Genomic DNA, 21,230 nt, shown 5'->3' with positions numbered 1-21,230 from the left:
ATGGCAGCAGCGAACAATGATTGCTGGTGCGCTGATGATTCCTCATGCCGACGAAACCGGCCTACTGTTGCGTCCTTGTTTCACTGCCGTCTGTCAGGACGGCCACATTTTCTCAGCTCTCTTTGAGTCGGTGGTTTTAAACGGAAAGTTGGCACACGTTCAGTTACCACCTTTGTGTGGTTACATCTGCGCATGACGGTGGTGGTTGTGATGGCGGTGCCCGTGATACAGTCGGTGGTGGCACGTGTGGGGAGCGATACTGTAGCGGTTAGCTATACGGGGGGTGTGGGTCTTTGTTGTCTTTGTTGGTGGCACGTGTGTGACGGTGATGATGGGTAGCGGTGCTTGTGACGGTAGTTGCGGTGCGTGCGGTCGTGGGTTTATTTCTGTGATTGCGATGATGTCGTGGGAGGGCACGTGGCGGTGGCGACGTTGGCGTGACGTGGCGTCATTGCTGCGGCCGACTATTTACGACTCTGGGAATGTCCATCACAGGAGCTTGAGACTCGGGTTGGAGAACAGCTGCTCAAATTGTGGGACAGATGGCCCCGTGTCGCCGGTGATGGTGGTGGCGGCGGCGGCGATGGCGGCGGTGTCGTGGGTGCCACTGGCGCCGCTGGCAGCGCTGACGACAACACGGCAGAGCTAATTGGAAGCAGAGCAACACGCACCCCGGCGGATGGGACCCCTCCTCTCCTCGAGGGCTGTGGTAATTTTTGTATTTTTATTCCCGTGAAAATAAGCAGCGATGGAAACCGATAAAATGCCCCGTTTTTAATTCCCTTTCCGAGTTGTGGCACGTGGCAGGGAGAGACACCGGAGAACCCGGAGACAACCCATTCGTACGAGAGAGTCACTCTCACAGATGTCAGCGGCAAGATTTGTGTGTGTTTTTTTAAATGCACCGCTGTCCTGTCACCTCCCGAATGCTTCTCAGGCACAAGCCCACAGCACCACCTCCTCCTGGCATCCCCCGGTATTAACCAAGCCCTGAAACCTGCCTCGCTTTGGAGAATCGCACGCCTAAAATGACCTTATGTAAACATCCAAACTACGAGTGGCATTGTGAACGCTCCCTCGTGTTCATTCGCACGTTCTGCTCACTTGAAACAATCCGCGCTGGGCTGCACGCGGGTCCCTGCGCCGTGTTCACGGGCTGTGCCCGCCGTGGGTCTGCCCGCACGGCGATGCCCGACGTTTCGGAGCTCCCCCCGGCGGTGCGTAAATTTTGCACCGTACGTACGTTGGACTCCTTTCCGCACCGCACGTAGCCAACCGTTGCCAATCGGACGCGAGGAGATTTCGTTCGCTGTGTTTTATTTTCTTTGGTTCTTTCGGTAAAGTCACCACCACGTAGAATGAGAATAAAATAATAAATTGATAAAATAAAATAACACAATAATATTCTCGCGACGTTTCGGCCACAACACAAGCGGCCTTCATCAGGTGAAGGGGACGAGACTGTCTGGTAGGACAGCGCTGAATCCTTGCAGTCACGAAAGCTTTTAATCGAAAAATGTGTTTTATTTGTTTTTTTTTTCCCAGCGAAGGCCGCAGCAAGTCAGTCCCCTCTGCAGATGCCGAGGTGCTAACCGGCGGCCCCGCCAAACGGACGCGCCGCTCTCGCCGTGTGCTCGCGTGGGCGAGTCCTGCGGCACGGGGGGGGCAGCTGCTCTGAACCCGGCGGGCCCGAGTTCGATTCCTGCTCATGGCCAACAAGCAGCAAGCGATGATTTACCCGGACCGGCGCTGGGGCCCCCCTCCCCAGGAGTTCCTGGTGCCGTAACGTAAAAAGATCGCCGCGAGGGAGACAAAGGCGGTCGGGCGTGGCGCCGGCTACCCACCCCCCCCCCCCCCCTACTCGTGTAGCCTTGACGACTTTCGCAGGCGCCGCTCGCGTAACCGCGCTCGCCCCGACGGCCCGCGGAGGTCCACGCGGGGGACCTTTGTCTTGGGGGGTGCCGGCGGAGGGACGGCGGGTGGCTCTTTGTTAGTGGGACTAAAATAACAAAAGTGCGGATTCCCGCGAGATGGACACGTGGGCGTCCCCCCCGCGGTCTGCTCGCTGAATCGTGAAGATGCGCCGAATGACCTCCGTCGGATTGCGCGCGTTTACATTGTGAGTGTCCGTTGCTTTTGTCGAGTTGTGCGATTGTCCGACGTTCTCGCTCCGCGCGCTCCAAATGTTGGGCATCGAATGCGTGTGTTGTGCTTTGAGGAGGAGGCGGAGGCGGGTTAGGCCCTGTTGCCGTGACAGCGGTGCGTCTGTGAGCGAGGCTGATCGCCTCGAGGAGCCAAATCGGTCAATCCTCTGAGAGCTGTTTATTTTTGCCGCTTTTGAAAACATGCGAAAAATTTAAATGAGCAATAAAACGTTCGTGAAGTATCGGTCGTGTGACGAGCCAAGAATGTGTGTCCCGTGTGTGACGTCACCCCTCCCCAATAACCAATGAGGGGGTGACGTCACTCCACGTGCCGCACCCCTCCCCAATAACCAATGAGGGGGTGACGTCACTCCACGTGCTGCACCCCTCCCCAATAACCAATGAGGGGGTGACGTCACTGCACGTGCCGCACCCCTCCCCAATAACCATTAGCGGGTGACGATGTGTTACGTGCGATGTCACGTGCGGTGTCACGTGCGGTGTCACGTGCGGTGTCACGTGCGGTGTCACGTGCTGTGTGTCATGTGCGGTGTCACGTGCGGTGTCACGTGCTATGTGTCACGTGTTGTGTCACGTGCGGTGTCACGTGCTGTGTGTCACGTGCGGTGTGTCACGTGCGGTGTCACGTGCGGTGTCACATGCTGTGTGTCACGTGCGGTGTTACGTGCGGTGTCACGTGCTGTGTGTCACGTGCGGTGTGTCACGTGCGGTGTGTCACGTGCGGTGTCACGTGCGGTGTCACATGCTGTGTGTCACGTGCGGTGTCACGTGCGGTGTCACGTGCTGTGTGTCACGTGCGGTGTCACGTGCGGTGTCACGTGCTGTGTGTCACGTGCGGTGTGTCACGTGCGGTGTGTCACGTGCGGTGTCAACGTGCGGTGTCAACGTGCGGTGTCACGTGCGGTGTCACGTCCATTGTCCGTCCCGGTCCGCGAACCCCTGACGCCTGGTGTCTGCGCGGCTTCGCGCTGGGGCTCCGCGCGGGGCCTCGCGGCGCACCTAGCCTGGCACGGGTAAGGGTGGCATGTAAAAAAAAAAATGCGGCGGCCGTTATTCGGTTGGTTTGTGCAAAGAGACGTTGCATTGAAACCCGTGTTGTGAGTCGCACATGATGCATGATGATGATGATGAGTAGGACGATGAGGAGGATGACGATGAGGAGGATGAAGATGAAGAGAAACTTATCGAGGGGGTCCGCCGTTCCCACAGGGGGCAGCCGCCGGTCTAGCGGTGGGACACAATGTGGGCGTGGCTGCAGCTTGTTGGACCCGTGCCGCTGCCTCCGCCGCCTCCGCCGCCTCCGCCGCCTCCGCCCACCGACGGCGGCGGCGGCGATCGCTCCGGCGCGCTTCGGCGCCCCCGTCGCCGGCGGCGGCGATCTCGTTCTTCTTCCACGGCGGCGGCGGGGGCCGGGCCCTGCCCTCGCGGGTTCCGGCGGCCTGTCGCGGCGACGGTCGCGGTTGGTGGCACGCGTCGCTGTGGCCCCCGGCCGCGGGGGTAACGGAGCGCCGGGGGCGGGGGACGAACACGGAGGTTGGCGTCGCATTTTTTTTTTCCCCCGGCTCTGTTAAAAATGTGTCGCGTGACAAAGGAGTTGTTGGTCTTTTGCGCCGTTTGTCACTTTTCGTTTACGGAAAATAAAAGTGACGATTATGTCCCTTGTTTATGTGCAGTGTCGTTGATAAAGGAAGGCGTTTTTCGGTGAAATGTAACAATTTGGGTCTCTGAATGCAACTAAATATATACACTACAAATTCGCACATTCATGGACACAAGGAACAATTTCGAGTTATTTTAATAATAACCGTTGTGGTTTCTAAGCAATTTTTTTTTATCTTTATCAAGAGAGATGAACGTTTTGTTCAATGCGCACGTGATTAAAAATGGTTGTTAAAAATGGCACACATTTCCTCTCGGAGAATTCATCGGCATTCAATTAGCACGGCCAAGAAGAATATTTTTGCCTCCCCGGCTGTACACGTTCACAATTCAGTGAGATTGGGAGAGGCAGAGGCTGGGTAGCTCGCAGAGCGAAGCTCAGAGCACAGAGCCTGCACCTTCATCTGAAGATAGCTGACCTAATGAACACAAACTCCACCCAGGAGATGAAATCAGTTCGTCTGCGTGCCCTGGGTGGGTCGATGCATCGCGAGTTCATTGGACGTGCTGGTTGGCGTCGGCTTGGGCCGGCTTTCATCCTGCAGTGGATATGATCACGGCCGATGACAGTGATGATCTTCATGACGTCGTTAACTTGCCGTGTTAAACACATCCCACGTTAAACGTTAACGCAAGCAGCCGTCCTCAGGTGAAGAAACAGCTGTCGGAAAGACAGCGTCCTCATTAGGACAGCTCTGTTCTTCACCTGAGGAGGGCTGCTTGCATTGTGGCCTGAAACGTCGTGAGAATTTTATTTTATTGTTTTATTTTTTATTACTTCCTTTCTACGTGACTTGACCGAAAGAACCGAGTCTATGAATCGCTTGCAGTCACGAAATCTTTAAATCAAAAGTGCCACATTGCCGAGCCTGTTGAACTCAACCATGCCCCGCGTCAATAATCGTGAATTAGGTAAAGGTTGAGAATCCCAGACCCCATCCTCCACGCTCGCCCGAGAAAACCGGCTGAGCGTGTCTGGCAGGGGATAGCAAGCCGTCACCCGACTCTCTTAGGGGCTTGCGATGCAACAACCGTGGGGGGTGGGGGGTATGGAACTTGATGATCGCGAGTATTTGTAGGGGTCCGCGACCCACGACCTCCTGCGTACCAGGCGAGGTAGCTAACATCTCGTCAACCATGGCGCTCCCACACTGCTGAGGTGTCTGGGAGTAGCCATACTTTTACCCCACCGAACGTCACCTGCCGATCGACTTAACTGCGTGGACGGAGGTCGAGAGCGGTGGGGGGTGGGGGAGGGAGATTTATAATCCCTGCCCGATGATTTCAGCTGCCGCGCCGGGAGGTCAAAATCTAAGCGACGACCTCTCTGGACTGCCAGTCCAGCTGCTGGCCACTGGCACAGTGCCAGCAGCCCCCGTGACTCAGTGCCGTCAACGGCACGTTTCAAACCAGGAATGCAATGACGTTGAAGAACATCAATTCGTGGCTAATGTTTATTCCTTAAAATGGCACAGGGGAAGTAAAATCGAGGAAATGTTCAAATCAAGATGTTATGCGTCGTGCGTGTGTGTGTGTCGGGTTCCACATCTGACTTTGCATTTTGAAGTCGGCCTGGTCTGTGAGTTGTCTGGAGCGTCAGCACAGCACGGGCTGTCCACGTCTCCAATGACAATGTCTGGGAGGGCAACCCAATTTCTGATAAGCAAAACATTCCTGCCGTTAAAACAGATTTTAAAAAGGGAATCTGTAGGAAAATGCATTAGAAAGATATTAACTTATAATTAAAACTCAATATCTCATTTAATTGATTGTTCACGCTTACGGTGGCTTTCAGACCGCATCCATTATTTTCGTCTCCCCCCTCCTCTTTTCCCGAACATAGATGGACTCGTCCATCTGAATAACTGCCAAATCGCTCTCCGTGGTGCTAACGTTAAAAAAAACGCCACTTAAAAAAATGTCTTGCTGTGGTTTTCACACCTGATGATGATTGCTTGTGTTGCAGTCGAAACGTCGTGAGAATTGTATTGTTTTATATTTCTATTATTTTATTGTTTCCCTTCTACGTGGTGACTTTACCGAAAGAACCAAGAATATGAATCCCTGCAGTCACGGAAGCTTTAAATCAAAATTTAAGAAGAATATGACAATATTGTTGTTTCTAGATTTAAAGCTTTCGTGACTGCTAGGATCCATACTCTTTGGTTCTATTGGGTAAAGTCACGTAGGTGAAAATAAAATAACAAAATTTTCACCTACGTGACTTTACCCAATAGAACCAAAGAGTAATATTGTTGTTGCGGATTCCTCGTGCTTGCAAGGAAAACACAAAACATTCGTGCAGGAGAGCCGGCTTCGTTATGATTTTGCTCCTCACTCGTCGAGTCGGTGACTCACTCCCACCACGTGGCCAGAAATAAAGCTGTAAAATAAACGGATTACTTTAAGAAGAGACAATAAAGTCCGATGGCCCCTTCTCTCAGGCATCACCACCCCCACCCCCCACATTCTAGACAGGTCGTTGCATCGCCAGACAGCGTGATGGGAACGGCTTGTGGGAGGCCTCTGACCCCGCAGCGGATAGGTCATGGCTCACAATGAGCAACAGCTGCACGTGCTCCCATGAAGCGTACGTGACAATTCTTCGTGGGTTCTAAACTTCCGTGAGTAGTAACAATACCAATATGTTATGAGACCTCCTTTGCCAGAAACAAGATATAGGAATAGGTTTTACCCTTTTTAACTGGCACAAAAACTGACACCTTTATTCAAGGCGTCATGTTTGCAATGACCACAACACAAGCAGTCAAAATGCAAACAAAAAAGACAACTCTGATAATAATATGCACTGTCCTTGAATTTGATTGGTCCACACCCGAGACAGCTTTTCTTAGAGCCTAGTCTCCATTGGTGTTTTGTGCCAGTTAAAAGGGTAAAACCTATTCCTATATTCCAATACCAATAGGCCCGTCATGAGAAGACTCGCACGCGACAAATTGTACGCGCCCTACGAATATTTAAAAGGCTATACAGCACAGGGCAGTGTGGGCATTTCATTGCATTGCAGCGTGTGGCCAGCAACACCTGGTGCCGGTGTCTGGCTCACGAAGATGTTCGAGGAGCAGGAGACTCACTGCCACGTAGAGATATTTATGTTTTTAGATGAAGCCCTGTGCCATTGATTACGAGGGCGGTTAGACGGAGGGCATCGAAGCCTCCTCCTTGTTTGCACAGTCACACAAAGTCACTTTAAGATGTTTTCCTGTTCATGTTTTTTTGTTTGTTGCGGTTGCACCTGATTCAAGAGCCGAATGGCTCACAGGGCTATACCAAATAAATGAACTATGAACTAAAAAACACGGGGGTTTCTGGCACGTTATTACGTCTCACGGAGTCTATCTCGTGACCAAAATCGTGTTTATCAAGCGGTGTTTGCACCTGCTGTTTATCCCACTATTGGAATAACCTGAGAAACGTGTTCAAACCTTTGTAGAGTATTAATTAATGACGTCACTATCACCCCTCCGGTGCAGTGACGTCACTCTCTGACGTCACTGCACCGGAGGGGTGATAGTGACGTCACTGCACGGCGGGCGGAGACGGTGACGTCATGTCCCCCTGGGGTATTCAAGGTTGGGCACCCGTGACGTGAATGAGGTGGTCGCTAGGAGCCAGAAAAGTGTGAAGTTGGAAGCTGTGACCCAGGCTTAGGGGGAGATTGGCACCAGGCTAGGGTAGCCTGCGGGTGTGCTAGGCACCTCCCCAGTACCCTACCCCTGGGGGAGCGATGGGACCCAGGGTAGGGGGAGATTGGCACCAGGCTAGGGTAGCCTGCGGGTGTGCTAGGGACCTCCCCAGTACCCTACCCCTGGGGGAGCGATGGGACCCCGGGGTAGGGGGAGATCAGCACCAGGCTAGGGTAGTCTGTGGGTGTGCTAGGGACCTCCCCAGTACCCTACCCCTGGGGGAGCGATGGGACCCAGGCTTAGGGGGAAATGAGCACCAGGCTAGGGTAGCCTGCGGGTGTGCTAGGGACCTCCCCAGTACCCTACCCCTGGGGGAGCGATGGGACCCAGGCTTAGGGGGAAATGAGCACCAGGCTAGGGTAGCCTGCGGATTTGCTAGGGACCTCCCCAGTACCCTTCCCCTAGGGGAGCGATGGGACCCCGGGGTAGGGGGAAATTGAGTCATTGAGCCATCGGGCTACCATGAGAGATTCGTTCATGAGGCTATCCACATATACAAACACAGAGACAATTTCAACCGAGAAGATGGATTCTGGCTTAGCAATCATTGGAAGGATTTGATAAACCATTTCGGATCATAATTGATTGTTCACGCTTACGGTGGCTTTCAGAGAGCATACATTAAATTTTCGTCTCCCCCCTCCTCTTTTCTGAACATAGATGGACTCGTCCTTCTAAACAAACTGTCAAATCGCTATCCGTGGTGCTAACGTTTTAAAATAAATAAATACAAACCGCCATTTCTTTCAAATGTTTCTTGCCGTTGGTTTTCACACCTGATGATGACTGTTTGTGTTACAGTCGAAACGTCGTGAGAATTTTATTGTTTTATATATATTTTATTGTTTCCCTTCAACGTGACTTTACCGAAAGAACCAAGAATATGAATCCCTGCAGTCACGAAAGCTTTAAATCAAAAGTACAGTTAAACCTTAGGATCGCGAGCACAATTCGTTCCGGAAACGTGTTTGTAATCCAAAGCACTCGTACATCAAAGCACTCGAATATCAGTTGTGATCACGTGATGCTCGGCAGTACAAAGCGTGTAAACGTGCTGCTCGTATTGCAAGACCCTCGCTCGTTTATCAAATGAAGATTTATTTACAATTGTTGCTCGTCTTGCAAAACACTCGCAGACCCAGTAAACTCGCAATCCAAGGTTTCACTCTATCCGTTTGATATCCATGCATTTTTAAGTGAAGGCAAGTGTACAAAAGGGTGCAAAACAATAATAATGGGCTTTATTTAGATGTTCCGATAAGAAAAACATATATACTGTGGTATATCAAGTGCTGTAATGAATGCTTTTACAGCTGCTAAGCCCGCTTTCACCTACACGCCAACTGCAAAAGACCAAGTTTATTAGCAATGCAAAGTAAGCAAGAAAACCCCATGTTTTAAGGACATTCATAAAAGGTTCATCTTCTTTGGTTCTTTCGGTAAAGTCACGTAGAATGAGAATAAAATAATAAATTGATAAAATAAAATAACACAATAATATTCTCACGACGTTTCGGCCACAACACAAGCGGCCTTCATCAGGTGAAGGGGGCGAGACTGTCTGGTAGGACAGCGCTGGAGTGAGAGAGCCACGTTCAGATCACGGCTTTTAAGCTGTGTGAGAGGAACAAAGAGCCTTGACAAAGGAATTAGCATAAAATTTAGCATTGAAATGGCTGAATGATTAGCTTGTGACTGGTCACAGAAATAGCTATGTTAAAAGTTAAAGCATACACATCCGCAGAGGCACCCATTGTTAAAAGAAATTAGCATAGAATTTAGCATTGAAATAGCTAAGGTAAGGCATACACATCCGCAGAGGCACCCCTTGACAATGGAATTAGCATAGAATTTAGCATTGAAATAGCTGAGTGATTCGCTTGTAACTGCTACAGAAATAGCTACGTTGAAGTCAGAGCATACACATTCACCGAGGCACTTAGTACAAATCAAACAGAAGAATTTAGCATTGAAATAACTAGGCGAATTTAGCAATGAAATAACTGAGTGATTTGCTAGTGACTGGTCACAGAAATGACTACACATCTGAGCTATTCACAGTACTATATAGTGAACCAATAAAAACTAAAATATAAATTATCTTCATGTTATCAATAAACTCTGTATTCTCCAATCAGCTAAGCTACCAACAATAAGTCGTTATATATCACAATGCTATATGGCGAAAAAATGGGTGGATTCTTACCCTCAAATTTCCGCACCACGGATAGCTACGGGCCCCGTTCAGACGGACGAGTTCGTCCATGGTCGGAACAGAGGAGGGGGAGAGAGACAGCTGCGAGGCCCTAGTATACTCCATGTTGTAAACCATACCATTAACCGTGGTGTGAGAGGTATTAAGAGGCAATGCTGGCGAAAGAGCTGCGGTCTGAAGGTCATCGTAAAAATACAATTAATTAAGAACAGAAATGATTTAACACATCTTTCCAGTGGTTACTAAGCCTGAATCCATCTTCTCGGTTGAAATTGTCTCTGTGCTTGTATATGTGAATGGCCTCATGAACGAATCTCTCATGGTAGCCGGTTGGTTTGCAAAGAACCTCCGTCTTGGAGAAGTCAATGTCATGTGAGCCCACTGAATTGTAACAGTGATCTGCCACGGCAGAGGAGTTCGTCCTACCGTGTTTCAAGTCTGCTTTATGTTCGCGGATGCGGTCCGAGATATGTCTTTTGGTTTCTCCAATGTAGCTACTACCACAGAGGCACTTTAGTTTGTAAACGCCCGGGTACTGTATGTCTGGAAGAGCATCTTTTACAGATGGAACTAAATCACGGATTTTGTGTACTGTGTTGAATCGGACCTGGATCTTGTGTTTATTCAGGATTTTGGAGATCTTTTTAGTGACCCCTGCAATGTAGGGTAAGGTGATGGTTTTGAGTGGCTCCACAAGAGGATCCTTCTTCATGACTGGAGTGATGGCTTCGCGGATTGTGTAGTCGGAGTAGCCATTAGCCCTGAGAGCCTGGTGTACGTGCTTGAGTTCACTGGTAATGTGTTCCTGGTCGAAAATGCATTGGGCTCTATGGTATAGAGTCTTGATGAGGGAGTTCTTCTGGGATGGATGGTGGTGGGAATCCGGTTTCAAGTAAGCATCTGTATGGGTAGCTTTCCTGTAGACAGAGTGGCTCATTGAACCATCATGTCTCCTTTTAATTAAGACATCCAAAAAGGGTAGTTTGCCATCTTTTTCGACCTCCATGGTAAATCTGATGGCTGGGTGTATGGAATTGATGTGGTCGTGGAATTGGTCTAGAGCAGGCTGGCCATGTGGCCAGATGACAAAGGTGTCATCAACGTACCTCTTCCATAAGGTCGGGCGTAGAGTGGCAGTCTGGATGGCGTCAGTTTCAAATTTTTCCATGAATACGTTGGCTACAACCGGAGATAGGGGGGAGCCCATTGGGGTGCCCTCAGTTTGTTTGTAGAAAGTTCCATTCCAGGTGAAGTATGTGTTGGTTAAGCAATGTCTCACCAGGGGGGGTACATCAGTATGCAGTCCTTGATGAACCAGGTCTTCAATGATAGCGATGATGGTGTCAGGTACCGGGACTTTGGTGAACAAGGACACCACATCAAAACTGACAAGCAGGTCGTTTGGGGACAGGGAAATGTCTTTGATTGTCGATACCAGGTGAGTAGAATTTAGTACCGCAGAGGTGGTTTTTCCAGTGAAAGGTCGCAGTATATCAGCCAGAAAACGTGCCAGTTTGTAGGTGGGGGAGCTGATAGTAGAGACGATGGGACGAAGGGGTGTATCTTCTTTGTGTATCTTTGGAAGGCCATATAATCTTGGTGGTCTGGCAGCAGAGGGTTTCAACGAGAACTGTTTGATCTCATCAATTAATGCTGTTGAATCAGAGATAATTTTGTTCGTTTTGGTGACCAGGCTGTTGGTGGGATCTCTTTTTATTTTTGTATAGCTGCCATCGTTGAGTAGTTCTTGAATTTTGTTGTTATATTCTGTTTTGTCCATGATGACAGTGGCATTGCCTTTGTCGGCTGAGAGAACGACAATATCATCCCTCTTTTTTAATTGAGATAATTCAAAACGTTCGTCTTTGCTGATGTTGCTGGGTGGCAACTTAGCGTTTTTGAAGGTTGCAGCGATTTCAGATCTTGCTACGTCTGCAGAGATGTGACTCAAGCCCTTGAGTGCAACGTCGACATGGGCAATGATATCATTAACCGGTAAGTGTCTCGGTGTGACAGCAAAGTTTAGACCTTTAGCTAAAACGGATTTCAGACCATCAGAAATGGAACTGTTACTGCGATTAATTACGACTTTGTTGACGTCTATCTTTTCGGTGTGTGGATCCGATTTTTTGCTGGAGAGGTGATTGAATTTGGAAATCAAATTGTCCCTACATTTGTTCGATATAGTGGCAGCCGAAGAGGTAGTCATATTGTCTACATGTTCCCAATCCGATGTAGACATTGTTGCTGTCAATTTTAAGTGTGATTTGTAGAGTGTCTTGTCTAACTGATCGAGTTCGGTGCGTGTAAGTCTGATTTTTTCCGAGATAAGAGCGAAGCTAGTTCTAGCTAGAATTCGTTTTGCATTGAGAGAAGTTGCAACAGCAGAGGTTAGTGTAAATGCGGTTGGTATTACCTTAGAGTCGCGGCATCTCTTCAGAAAGGTGAGAGACTCGATTAGTTGAGCCTTCTTATCCCGAAGTCTGTTGAATGATCTTAAGGATGTGTGGAATCCCTCCCCGTAGAGGCGGTTAAATTTCGATTTAAAGCTTTCGTGACTGCAATGATTCATCTTCTTTGGTTCTTTCGGTAAAGTCACGTAGAATGAGAATAAAATAATAAATTGATAAAATAAAATAACACAATAATATTCTCACGACGTTTCGGCCACAACACAAGCGGCCTTCATCAGGTGAAGGGGGCGAGACTGTCTGGTAGGACAGCGCTGGAGTGAGAGAGCCACGTTCAGCAGTTACAAGCGAATCACTCAGCTATTTCAATGCTAAATTCTATGCGAATTCCATTGTCAAGGGGTGCCTCTGCGGATGTGTATGCCTTACCTTAGCTATTTCAATGCTAAATTCTATGCTAATTTCTTTTAACAATGGGTGCCTCTGCGGATGTGTATGCTTTAACTTTTAACATAGCTATTTCTGTGACCAGTCACAAGCTAATCATTCAGCCATTTCAATGCTAAATTTTATGCTAATTCCTTTGTCAAGGCTCTTTGTTCCTCTCACACAGCTTAAAAGCCGTGATCTAAACATGGCTCTCTCACTCCAGCGCTGTCCTACCAGACAGTCTCGCCCCCTTCACCTGATGAAGGCCGCTTGTGTTGTGGCCGAAACGTCGTGAGAATATTATTGTTATTTTATTTTATCAATTTATTATTTTATTCTCATTCTACGTGACTTTACCGAAAGAACCAAAGAAGATGAATCATTGCAGTCACGAAAGCTTTAAATCGAAATTTAACCGCCTCTACGGGGAGGGATTCCACACATCCTTAAGATCATTCAACAGACTTCGGGATAAGAAGGCTCAACTAATCGAGTCTCTCACCTTTCTGAAGAGATGCCGCGACTCTAAGGTAATACCAACCGCATTTACACTAACCTCTGCTGTTGCAACTTCTCTCAATGCAAAACGAATTCTAGCTAGAACTAGCTTCGCTCTTATCTCGGAAAAAATCAGACTTACACGCACCGAACTCGATCAGTTAGACAAGACACTCTACAAATCACACTTAAAATTGACAGCAACAATGTCTACATCGGATTGGGAACATGTAGACAATATGACTACCTCTTCGGCTGCCACTATATCGAACAAATGTAGGGACAATTTGATTTCCAAATTCAATCACCTCTCCAGCAAAAAATCGGATCCACACACCGAAAAGATAGACGTCAACAAAGTCGTAATTAATCGCAGTAACAGTTCCATTTCTGATGGTCTGAAATCCGTTTTAGCTAAAGGTCTAAACTTTGCTGTCACACCGAGACACTTACCGGTTAATGATATCATTGCCCATGTCGACGTTGCACTCAAGGGCTTGAGTCACATCTCTGCAGACGTAGCAAGATCTGAAATCGCTGCAACCTTCAAAAACGCTAAGTTGCCACCCAGCAACATCAGCAAAGACGAACGTTTTGAATTATCTCAATTAAAAAAGAGGGATGATATTGTCGTTCTCTCAGCCGACAAAGGCAATGCCACTGTCATCATGGACAAAACAGAATATAACAACAAAATTCAAGAACTACTCAACGATGGCAGCTATACAAAAATAAAAAGAGATCCCACCAACAGCCTGGTCACCAAAACGAACAAAATTATCTCTGATTCAACAGCATTAATTGATGAGATCAAAACAGTTCTCGTTGAAACCCTCTGCTGCCAGACCACCAAGATTATATGGCCTTCCAAAGATACACAAAGAAGATACACCCCTTCGTCCCATCGTCTCTACTATCAGCTCCCCCACCTACAAACTGGCACATTTTCTGGCTGATATACTGCGACCTTTCACTGGAAAAACCACCTCTGCGGTACTAAATTCTACTCACCTGGTATCGACAATCAAAGACATTTCCCTGTCCCCAAACGACCTGCTTGTCAGTTTTGATGTGGTGTCCTTGTTCACCAAAGTCCCGGTACCTGACACCATCATCGCTATCATTGAAGACCTGGTTCATCAAGGACTGCATACTGATGTACCCCCCCTGGTGAGACATTGCTTAACCAACACATACTTCACCTGGAATGGAACTTTCTACAAACAAACTGAGGGCACCCCAATGGGCTCCCCCCTATCTCCGGTTGTAGCCAACGTATTCATGGAAAAATTTGAAACTGACGCCATCCAGACTGCCACTCTACGCCCGACCTTATGGAAGAGGTACGTTGATGACACCTTTGTCATCTGGCCACATGGCCAGCCTGCTCTAGACCAATTCCGCGACCACATCAATTCCATACACCCAGCCATCAGATTTACCATGGAGGTCGAAAAAGATGGCAAACTACCCTTTTTGGATGTCTTAATTAAAAGGAGACATGATGGTTCAATGAGCCACTCTGTCTACAGGAAAGCTACCCATACAGATGCTTACTTGAAACCGGATTCCCACCACCATCCATCCCAGAAGAACTCCCTCATCAAGACTCTATACCATAGATCCCAATGCATTTCCGACCAGGAACACATTACCAGTGAACTCAAGCACGTACACCAGGCTCTCAGGGCTAATGGCTACTCCGACTACACAATCCGCAAAGCCATCACTCCAGTCATCAAGAAGGATCCTCTTGTGGAGCCACTCAAAACCATCACCTTACCCTACATTGCAGGGGTCACTAAAAAGATCTCCAAAATCCTGAATAAACACAAGATCCAGGTCCGATTCAACACAGTACACAAAATCCGTGATTTAGTTCCATCTGTAAAAGATGCTCTTCCAGACATACAGTACCCGGGCGTTTACAAACTAAAGTGCCTCTGTGGTAGTAGCTACATTGGAGAAACCAAAAGACATATCTCGGACCGCATCCGCGAACATAAAGCAGACTTGAAACACGGTAGGACGAACTCCTCTGCCGTGGCAGATCACTGTTACAATTCAGTGGGCTCACATGACATTGACTTCTCCAAGACGGAGGTTCTTTGCAAACCAACCGGCTACCATGAGAGATTCGTTCATGAGGCCATTCACATATACAAGCACAGAGACAATTTCAACCGAGAAGATGGATTCAGGCTTAGTAACCACTGGAAAGATGTGTTAAATCATTTCTGTTCTTAATTAATTGTATTTTTACGATGACCTTCAGACCGCAGCTCTTTCGCCAGCATTGCCTCTTAATACCTCTCACACCACGGTTAATGGTATGGTTTACAACATGGAGTATACTAGGGCCTCGCAGCTGTCTCTCTCCCCCTCCTCTGTTCCGACCATGGACGAACTCGTCCGTCTGAACGGGGCCCGTAGCTATCCGTGGTGCGGAAATTTGAGGGTAAGAATCCACCCATTTTTTCGCCATATAGCATTGTGATATATAACGACTTATTGTTGGTAGCTTAGCTGATTGTAGAATACAGAGTTTATTGATAACATGAAGGTAATTTATATTTTAGTTTTTATTGGTTCACTATATAGTACTGTGAATAGCTCAGATGTGTAGTCATTTCTGTGACCAGTCACTAGCAAATCACTCAGTTATTTCAATGCTAAATTCGCCTAGTTATTTCAATGCTAAATTCTCCTGTTTGATTTGTACTAAGTGCCTCGGTGAATGTGTATGCTCTGACTTCAACGTAGCTATTTCTGTAGCAGTTACAAGCGAATCACTCAGCTATTTCAATGCTAAATTCTATGCTAATTCCATTGTCAAGGGGTGCCTCTGCAGATGTGTATGCCTTACCTTAGCTATTTCAATGCTAAATTCTATGCTAATTTCTTTTAACAATGGGTGCCTCTGCGGATGTGTATGCTTTAACTTTTAACATAGCTATTTCTGTGACCAGTCACAAGCTAATCATTCAGCCATTTCAATGCTAAATTTTATGCTAATTCCTTTGTCAAGGCTCTTTGTTCCTCTCACACAGCTTAAAAGCCGTGATCTGAACGTGGCTCTCTCACTCCAGCGCTGTCCTACCAGACAGTCTCGCCCCCTTCACCTGATGAAGGCCGCTTGTGTTGTGGCCGAAACGTCGTGAGAATATTATTGTGTTATTTTATTTTATCAATGTATTATTTTATTCTCATTCTACGTGACTTTACCGAAAGAACCAAAGAAGATGAATCATTGCAGTCACGAAAGCTTTAAATCGAAATCATAAAAGGTTACTAAATATAACTTGTGCACTTATTGACATGTACAACTTTGTACAAAAAGTTACTCGTGCTAAATCTTACAAAACCCTGGGTAATTATATAGCAACTTTTTGGTGCCTACATTTTCCATGTTATATATGAAAATATATAACAAAAACAACGATTTTTTTTTTAAATAACAGACATGAATAACGCCATGAAACAGCATTAATGGCAGTCTTTGCAAAATTGAGGCATCATTTGTGCAGAAATGTCTATTGAGGTATAACAACCATTCCCATCAACTCAAACCTTGGCAGTCAAATATTCAAAGGCATCATGTTGCAAACGAGGTCACAGTGGATACAAAATCACGAAATAGCAAAGTGGCTAAACTGTGCTGGTTGCCAGAGGCTTTAGTCCAATATCAAAACAAAAGTTACCTTTGGTTTAAAGTCTTTAAACAAGACGCAAATCAAGACCGCTTGGCCTGTAAGTTCCTCGCGCTTTCCAGCCTCTTCAGTAGCTCCCGCTGTCGAATTTTCAGCTGCCGTTTCGTCTCCTCGAGTTGCTCCTCCTGACGCCGCAGGGTGCGCGAGTATTCCGTCGCTTTCTGCAGGATCTGCACCATGCCCGCCTTGTCGTTGTGCGCCAGCTCTGGGACGTGATCACGCAGCCACAGGAAGCCGTTCCTGATGTCGCGACGCCGCTGCCGCTCGAGGTGGTTGTGCGTGCGCCACCTGGCCCGGTACGACGGGGGCGGCACGGCGGCACCAGCGGGGCGCGGGTCGGGGCCGAAGCGTTTGGCGGCCGGGGGATTCTCCGGCGGGGGAGCGGCGTAGTTGTGGTGCTGGTGCACGAGCGGGATGTGGCCGCGCGATGCGTAGGCCGGGGTGGATCGCTGCTGCTGCTGCTGCTGGTTGTACTGGCGGACCGTGTTTGTGTTGTACACGGCGCGTACCGCCACGCTCTCCACGGTCACCACGTCAATCTCTCCATCTTCCTCATCGTCGTCGTCGTCGTCTGCAGAAGGGAAACGTGTACACGTCAGCAACGCAATGTAGAAGAATTCAACATTATAAACCTAAACTTGCACAGGTGCACGACCTGTTGAAATGGTGCAAGGACACACGCAACATTCGTGTAAGTTAACTTGACAACTTTAAGTTTGTTGCAAACGAAGATGAGCAAGCTAAACACATGACCCAATAGAAAAAACACGCAACACAAAGCACCGTGCAAGTCCGCAGGGTCCACCACGGCCGAGGTCACCACGAGCGGGACGGAGCAGGGCCCCGCTCCGCCGACCCCCGCGCGGCCGCCCTCCCCGGGGCTCCCGCCGCCGGGACCCGGCTCCGGGGGCACGGCGCGGGAGGCCGCGGGCAGGCGCGCGGAGGGCAGAGACGCGCCGCCGGCGAAGCCCCCCAACTTCTCGGCGGCCGGCTTCTCGGTCGCCGACTTATCCGGCGTGGCTCCGGCCGAGTCGAAGCCGCTCCACATGCAGTCCCGCAGCACCACGGCTTCCGCGCCGTGGATGGGGTCCGAGAGGACGCCGGGGCCCTCGGCGTCGTCGTCGTCCGGCGAGCCGGCGGTGCCGCCGTGGCACGGGCCGCCCGAGGGCAGCAACGGCGTCGGGCGCGCCCAGTTCGGCGGCAGGGGCGGCGTGGGCAGGAGCTCGAACTTTTTCCAAATGTCCTCGCCGGGCGCCGTGGACTGGTTGAAGTCCCAGGCACAGCGGTCTTCGTCGTCGTCGTCGTAGAAGAAGAAGAAGGGCTGGCAGCGGTCGAAGTCGCGATCCCCGCCGGCAGCCATCGCGTGCGGGGCCGCGGCCGCACCCGGCGCCGAAGTTTATTGACAGCAGCAGCCCCGCGGTCGCCCTTCTGTGTCCACATGTGCCGCCGCTACTTTCGTCACGCGACACGCCGGGGAGGGGGTTTATATTACACCCTCCTTGTTGATGTGGCGCTTAAAAGTATTCAGCAGGGGGCCGGGCTCGCCTGTAAAGAAGCAACAAACAATAAAGAATGCAGCAGCGTCGTTAACAAAGCGAGCAAACATTTCACTCAATACGTCATCTCCATATATGTAAAAGGCAAAGTTGTGATTGTGTGTGTCTGTTCAAAATGTTTAGCGTACTTCCCCACATGCAACAAACTTGAAATTTGCCATGTGGGTACTTTCCAGACTGTACACCATGCAAACATTATAAAAATACACTTTATTTTTTTTTAGGGGAGCTCAATAATGCTTGTTTGTTTGCACGGCAAGTGAGCTGTGACGTCAAATCTGTCACGTGACCCGCGCATGTGGAAGCCTAACGCATTGTAGCGTAGTGGTTAGCGCTACGCCGCGCTACGAACCCGGCGACTCGAGTTCGATTCCCGCTCACGGCCACCACCGGTGACGATTATTTGAACCGGTCCTGGGCCTCCCCTAGGTCGACTCAGCCTCAAACGAGTAATTGTTGTGGTGTGTGAACATCGCCACTGGGGAGACAAAGGCCGGCCGGGTGTGGTGAATCCAAGTCCCGGGCGAAGCCGGGTAGTAACAGCTACTAGTGCTGTTAATAATTCACATTTCAATTTCATTAAGTGGGTTTACAAAATAAACCACGTGCCTACGCGGTCGTGCCAGATTTTAAGAAAGTGAACAACAGTTAAAATTAATTCCAGCGTTTTACACAACTATTTTTTTTAAAAGGGGGTATTCGTTGAAAAGTCAAAAGTTGCCTCGATCGGAGGAGTGCAAGCGAGGTCACAGATTGCCAAAAAATTCAGCGAGCCGCGTCTCGCACGCCGCAAATGCAGCGCAGCATTTAAAAATAAAGGGCACAGTAGAGTTGGGAAACAGGGCCGCGAGAAATGGATTAATCTCACCACAACAACACTATCCTGTAATTGGCGGAGAGTTCAGTTTTTCAGTTTCATTTATATTGCTAGAGCCCTGTGAGCCATTCGGCTCTTGAATTCGGGTGCAACTTCGGTGCCACCGCCAGCGGAGCAACTCGGGCCGGCGCTACCCTCTCCTCGCACCCCCCCCCGCCCCCCCCCCACGAACTCACGCACGCCCCACTAAACACCCGCATGCACCCCCATAGGGTCGCGAGGAGGGATCGCCTGGTGCGATGGGTTTTCACCCGAGGACGCCCCCAGCAGGGACGTCCCGCGGTTTCCCCGGACCAGGAGATTGGCCGAGCCCCCCAGAACCGGATTACACGGTGGCCCCACCCCCTAAAAGGGGGCGTAGAGCTTTACAGGCCGGCCGCGATGAAGCACGCGCAGCACGGGGGACGGTGCCCCAAGGCGAGCACCCTGCAGCGGTGTAAACAGTGGGGTGGGAGGGAAAAGCCCCTAGGCATATAGGAGGATTTAAGAGAAAGGATTTGATTGGACGCGCGCAGGATGACATCATGTGAGCCGGGGACTAACGGGCTTTGAGGACATAAGGGGGGGGGGGGAAGGAGGGCGAATTGGGTTGACGCGTTGTGCATGAAGAGGGTGTAGGCGCAGCTTTCTTGTACCAAAAAACAAGCTACGCCTTAACTTGTCGGAGCAAAAGAGTCTGACGCGTGTTTGAGGTGTCTTGAATTAAACCGCTTCTTTATTTCTCAGTTGCACAAAAACGGGCGTTTTCTAAAGTTATATCATCGCCTGTTCACGTGCTGTATCATCCCTGTCGCACGGTCAAACGACTGTATCCACTCGCTCCCCACCGGCTCTTCCCGTAGCCCCCCGTTTATGCTGTGAAAACCGGAAGTGATGTCATGGGTTCAACCAACGGAGCGTCTAACCACAGGGGGGATTTCTACACAGTTGGGGATATTCCAAATCAAAATATAACCAGACACACCTGATGATGACCGTTTGCGTTATGGTCGAAACGTCGTGAGAATTTTTATTGTTTTATATATATATATTTTGTTATTTTATTGTTTCCCTTCAACATGACTTTACCGAAAGAGCTAAGAATATGAATATAACCAGTCCGTCAACAAACGTGTGACGGACGTACATCAAATGTATATACGGAAACAATAATACACTCGCTTTCTGTCTCATGGCTCTTACAGAGGGGTAAAGAGCGGTGCGACAGCGATCGGGCGCACTGCTGTGTTGTGTGGGTGACTCCGATCAGTGTGGGTACGGCGCGCGCACTTACAAATAAATAATTTAATAGATAATTAATTGATTCTGAGCGCCTGCTGCTTGTTGACACAACGGCTTAGTACAATAATTAATTAATTTCAAACAGCTGCAAGCGGGCGAGTTAATGGGTAGGACGCGTGAGTGGGTGGGAGGGCTGTGGCTTTTACACCTGATGATGATTGCTGTGGCTTTCACACCTGATGATGATTGCTGTGGTTTTCACACCTGATGATGATTGCTGTGGTTTTCACACCTGATGATGATTGCTGTGGTTTTCACACCTGATGATGATTGCTGTGGTTTTCACACCTGATGATGATTGCTGTGGTTTTCACACCTGATGATGATGATTGCTTCTTTTGTTGCAGTCGAAACGTCGTGATTTAATTGTATTGTTTTATATTTTTATTATTTTATTGTTTCCCATCTACGTGGTGGTGACTTTACCGAAAGAACAAAGAATATGAATCCCTGCAGTCACGAAAGCTTGTCATTATTATTCTTAGCTCTTTCCGTAAAGTCACGTTGAAGGGAAACAATAAAATAATAAAATATATATAAAACAATAAAAAATTGTTTCCCTTCAACGTGACTTCACCGAAAGAGCTAAAAATATGCATTACTGCAGTCACGAAAGCTTTAAATCAGTAAAAATGTGTTGTTATTATTATATTTTGGTACTGGCAAAGGAGGTCTAATGATGGTCACTGCATCTTACGCGCTTCTGCGGCGGTCTGCAACAC

General features: G+C 48.9%; 1 protein-coding gene across 1 annotated transcript; it reads right to left on the bottom strand.

The window, feature by feature from the left end:
• Positions 1-489: 489 nt before the first annotated feature.
• On the bottom strand, positions 490-18,154 carry LOC116937075 (protein L-Myc-like). The gene is made up of 4 exons (XM_032944197.2): positions 17,578-18,154; positions 16,825-17,365; positions 3,483-3,641; positions 490-625 (listed from the first exon to the last, which is right to left on the bottom strand). Exons 1-4 carry the CDS (start codon positions 18,152-18,154, stop codon positions 490-492), a joined length of 1,413 nt encoding a protein of 470 aa, XP_032800088.2.
• Between the last annotated feature and the right edge of the window lie 3,076 nt (positions 18,155-21,230).

This window comes from Petromyzon marinus, unplaced genomic scaffold (genome assembly GCF_048934315.1).
Source record: "Petromyzon marinus isolate PM22_M1 ecotype Great Lakes invasive population unplaced genomic scaffold, UKy_Petmar_22M1.pri1.0 PM_G_Scaffold_389, whole genome shotgun sequence".
Taxonomy (NCBI): domain Eukaryota; kingdom Metazoa; phylum Chordata; class Hyperoartia; order Petromyzontiformes; family Petromyzontidae; genus Petromyzon; species Petromyzon marinus.
This window is presented reverse-complemented; position numbering and strand designations above follow the sequence as displayed.